Genomic DNA, 5,122 nt, shown 5'->3' on the forward strand with positions numbered 1-5,122 from the left:
ATTAATCAATTACTACTAATATAATAAAATAAAAATATGTTATTTATATGTCTTACATCTAAAATATTATAAATAATATATTATGAAAATATTGTATACTATTTTATATATCAGATTTTTATTGGATTTCAGATTTGAATTGCGTTTCGGATCGAGTATCGATTTAATATCATTGAAATCAAAATCTAAATCAAATTTAAAATCTCGAGTTCAATGTATCTAAAATCTCAATTTTAGCATTAGGAATCCATCGGATCGGAATTAAATTGTCATTCTATAATCACCGCTACCTAGGTATACATAATTTAAGAAGCACTAATCGCATAATTTTCTTGATTATTTTTCAATTTTTTCTTGTGAAATAAAATTTAAGATTTCAATTTTATTCATAATTTTTTCTAAAAAAATAATTAATAAAACTATATAGTCAATACACTTTAAATTACGCGACAATTAAATTGGGACACAAGGAGTAATAATTTAAGACACCAGAACATTCATCATTCAGGAAAAGACGAGGAAATCGTTTATAAAGAAAACTAAAGTCATTTGGCTCCAACCCAATAATCAGATGTATGTCATCAAAACATAATAATATTTCAGTCTACAACATGTTTGTATTGCCCACTATCGGATTGCCATTTTCAGGTGTTCATCTTCATTAAAAGTACGTTCCTTCGGGAGGTTGGGAAAGCTTTCGGTTTTGAGAGATGGTCATTTCTTTGCGCAACTGAGTCAGTATATGCTCCATAGTAAACTCTCTCTGCCAATTCGCCAGCATATTAAACTTCTTTGATTCAACCTGTTTACAAATATAGTTCACAAGTCAGCTAAGTTCTTCGACAGAGTCAAAGAAACAAAAAGAGGTACCAACTGCCTGCGGTTTTAGTTCTAAAAGGATGGCAAGATGCCCCTTGTACACAATATAGCTATAATATAAATCAAATACATAGTACATGTTGAAGTAGAACACACTTGAGTGTAGATGTCACACTGAGTTTGCGCCTTTAGAGACGCGTTATATACAAATAGGGAGCGGGCCTTTCAAAGAAATATCACTATATAGCAATCAGAATTAATCGTGAAGAATTTGACCCTCTAAAATTACTTGAAGATGCTGATTTGAAGTAAAGTTAAATAAGTCCAGCCATTGGCAGCAGTTCATCAAAAGATTAAGTACATATTCTAAGATAACACCAAACATTTGCAGTTAACAGAATTAAACAGATACTTCTCGTTCTCTTCGTATAGATGCCTTGGGTGCACACCTTTTTTTAGTCTGATAGACATTATTTCTCATTATTAGCTCAATCTATCACTTTAAGAACATAACAATTACTGCACACAGGTGCATAAAGTGAAAAGTAATATAGACGACATACCACACCAGTTTCATGATTGACACAAGTCATGTTGATGCGAGAATGAAAACGAACAGTAGGAGGCTTATCCGGATAATCTTTGTCACAGAACAGCTTCAAAGTATATATGCGACCTTCATGTGCAGTCTGAACAATATAAACATGAATTACATTACAATTCCAATAGAAAAGAAAAATGCTTTTTAGGGATACACTGGAAGCAGATGCATAAAGAAGAGCCCGGATGATCACGAGATAGATTTTAAGCATAAACTTAAAAAGATAAGTATTCTGTATAGATATTGGTGGCGAGAAAACTTACATTGTGAGGACCAATTATGGTGCCTGTCCATGAACGCATGAAAATGTCGTCAGCATCGTCCATTCCGTAGCTAACAGAACCATCTCCGATACCCTTTTCACCACGTTCAAGTTCTTCCAGCAGTCTGAAGTTTCTTGGTACTGCAAATAAAGATGCAAAATCAGAAATAAAATTAGGTATCATGATAGCAAATGTATTGGACTTGGAAATTTAGATAGAAAACTTAAATCCAATTATTATAGTAAAAGACGAAGGAGACATAACAGAACCCCCCCCCCCCCCCCCCGCGAAGCCTGGACTCTTGTCAACTACTTAGTGTCATTCTTTACCAACAGTGATGCACTCTCTTGGTCATTTCTCATTAACATGCTTGTGATAATGATTATTACAGTACTGTATAGTGTATTCCCAGGACTTAGATCTAAATTCTAAAAGTTAAGGTTTATGCGGTAAATTCATATCTGAGGAGCACAAGAGCTGCACTGCAGTTTCTAGAGAAAATGTAGAGCAGATACAAATAAAAGGAACATATTGTATCAAAAATAAAAATGAGAGTGAAGCTGCTTTGTGATTGCATATAGCAACACACCCAAGGTGAACTCTTTAGATATATCTTTTTATCATTTGATAGTTGATACATCTATTAGCGAAAGAAAAATATACAATAATCAATAATTTAAAACAATGAACCAGTAAAGCAATTTGAGTTTTTCACGAATATATACAAATATAATTTGACCATTAGTAAGAGGACAATTTTTACAGGAGAATATACCGTACCTCCCATCCCCTAATTAAGGAACAAGGAGCTTAATCTCATCTTCAATGTTATAGTAGCAAACAGTAGAACTTCATAACAGAGGACACACTATATTTTTAAGTTCAGAATTTAGGTATTATTCCTCGAGCTTTCGGGATTAGAACTACCAAACATGTGAAGGAAAATATTTCAAGAAGATTTCAATACTGCTAACAAGGACTGAAGTTTCAAGAATCATAAATGAATCAAGTTGGCAAACCACTACATAAAAAGACCTCCAGAGACTGTGAAATCAATTTTATCACGGATGCATGCAAGGAACGAGATCGAGAGACGGAAGTGAATGCAACTTCTAATATGTTTAGCCTTTAGCCTTGCGGCTATAGATGTTACAGTTAGGTTAGCTCACAATAAACTCGTTTTTACAAGATAACTAGCGCAATAGGACTTTAACTAATCTACATTTATGGAATGTAACTTTTAATTTCTTCATATGGAGATCCTTCTGTACAATTAAAACCTAGAGTGAAACTGTTCTTGCAAACTTATAAGGAAATGCCAGCACAAACTTAAAAGCACGGAAATTATATGCAAATAATATGCACGCCCCCACAGAGACACAAAGAGACATACATTACACATGAAAAACACTTGTAACATGCTCTAGGCTATGATATTGCCAGGAATGGGTTAGGTCCTGCATTCAGAATACGACAGCATTTCGTGGACTTCGACAGTTCAATATGGCTGGGAATTTCCAATGATATTCGATAAATAAGAAATGAAGTGTGAACTGATTTGGGAACAATGACAGAAACTCTGGAAGCTAATAAATTAGAAAGCACATATTATCTTTAGTATAGAAAATAGTATCTACTTAGGTTTTCTAGTTATCTTAAAATATTGGTTGGAATAGGAAAGTATTCTAGCTTATTACAAATAGGAGTTCAAAGGTCATAACTTACTTACTCAAACGAGATATGTGTGTTTCTGTGTAATAATATAGTTTTATATTGTGTTTAGTTGGAGTAAATGAAATGGAATGGATGAAACTAAAGGAAATTAATGGCAATTGGAGGGAAAATTTAGAAAAAAATGAGGTAGTGCAGAAATTGTTATGATAAGAATTGTAAAGAAAATGAATGTAGTAAGAAATGGAGGATTCCATCTCACATTGAGGTGTTTAAATTATAATTTAGGTGGTTAAAAATGGAATGGGTCAAAAAATGAAAATTTAGTCATTTTACAATTTACATCTCATTTCAATCCATTTACCCGAACCAAACACAATATTACAGTATTAGAAAATTTAAATTTGAAAAAGAAAACAGAAAACATAGGGTGTGGGTGTTCAATCGAAAGAGTTTCTTTTGCAAAGTAAAGGGCCAACGTTAAGCCAACAAAAGGTTTGTGCAGTGGTTGAGCTCTTGTCCCCCCGTGCGGGAGGTCAGCGTGTGTAAATAATTAGCAAAAAAAAGGGCCAACATTAAAAAAGAAGGGAAGACCGGTTCAGAGTAGAAAATTTGGGGATCATAATTCTACAACCCAATGAGATATAAACCATCAATACAACACTACATAAACTGGGCAAATACATCTATATTGTTTGTGTGCCAGGTGCTAACATGTTTTCATGTGTAATTTGTTAGTTACCGCTCTATATAGAGTGCCGAAATCAAAAGGAAATAATACAAAACACTACTTGAGATATAAGCAAGAAATAAGAAATAAATTAAAACAAATACAAAGCCACCCAAAAAGCGTATCGTATCATAAGATCATAACCACGAAATTGCTGCAATCAAATTTAAATATTTATAACCAAAGATTGAGAATTGAAGGCATGAATAAACAAAAAAGAGCACATATAATTTATAAAGAAATCTGTAAAGATGAGAATATATAAATTACCAACGATGGAAGATCCTCCGGAACCGATGGTCATCCTGGGAAGCTTTGAAAATAAACACACAAAATCAAGAAAATGGGCACAAATGAATGTATTGTTTATGCAAAGTTGTTGAGAATGGACCGACCAGCTACTGGGTATATATCGTAAATGTATATGTCCTGCCCACGGGAATCTTGTATTCGTGTATATCCTCGTTATCTTTCTATATATCCCTTTTTTTAGGAAAATGTTATTTCCTGAACAATTTTCTTATTTCCTGAGCAAAGAATGAGTGAAAAGACAAAATTATCACCTGCATTCACAATAAAAAGCTCTTGAAAAATATCAAAGGCAGAGGTAATTTGATAATTTCACGTGTTTTTCTCTGGAAATTAAAAAAGAGCTCTGAAAATAATATTTTCCTTTTTTTATATAGGTATTTCATATGTAATTTACATTACGATAGATCCGTGTCTTCATTTTTTTCCTGGCATTTAGATATCTGAGTTACGCTCCTCTAATATTATGTGATTGAGTTTCAAAACACTGGGTTAACAATTATTTTAGGTTAAATATCAAAGTGTTCATTCAATTGAAAGTCATATATAAGTTTTGTCATGAAATTTAACCTGATATCATTTGAATCATTAAAATTATAATAAATATTAAATGAATACCTCGAAATAGGTGCTCGAGAATTAAAAATTATTTTTATGGAGTTCTATACATATTTCTTGAATCATATTACAACCAAATTAAAAGTTATAAATTTCTAGTATTTTAGATAA

General features: G+C 32.5%; 1 protein-coding gene across 1 annotated transcript; it reads right to left on the reverse strand.

Annotated features, from left to right (window-relative positions):
• Nucleotides 1-473: 473 nt before the first annotated feature.
• LOC141708091 (ubiquitin-conjugating enzyme E2 variant 1D-like) lies at nucleotides 474-4,539 on the reverse strand. Its single transcript, XM_074511570.1, has 4 exons — nucleotides 4,355-4,539; nucleotides 1,684-1,823; nucleotides 1,383-1,508; nucleotides 474-802 (listed from the first exon to the last, which is right to left on the reverse strand). The coding sequence occupies exons 1-4, from the start codon at nucleotides 4,386-4,388 to the stop codon at nucleotides 662-664; spliced, it is 441 nt and encodes a 146-aa protein (XP_074367671.1). The 5' UTR covers nucleotides 4,389-4,539; the 3' UTR covers nucleotides 474-661.
• Between the last annotated feature and the right edge of the window lie 583 nt (nucleotides 4,540-5,122).

This window comes from Apium graveolens, chromosome 2, assembly GCF_009905375.1.
Source record: "Apium graveolens cultivar Ventura chromosome 2, ASM990537v1, whole genome shotgun sequence".
NCBI lineage: Eukaryota > Viridiplantae > Streptophyta > Magnoliopsida > Apiales > Apiaceae > Apium > Apium graveolens.

Coding starts and splice junctions, on each gene's coding strand:
- LOC141708091 (XM_074511570.1), bottom strand. CDS start 4,388: ATGACCATCGGTTCCGGAGGATCTTCCATCGTTG. Junction 1,824..4,354: donor CGGAGGATCTTCCATCGTTG/GTAATTTATATA, acceptor CTTTATTTGCAG/TACCAAGAAACTTCAGACTG. Junction 803..1,382: donor TCAATCATGAAACTGGTGTG/GTATGTCGTCTA, acceptor ATTTGTAAACAG/GTTGAATCAAAGAAGTTTAA.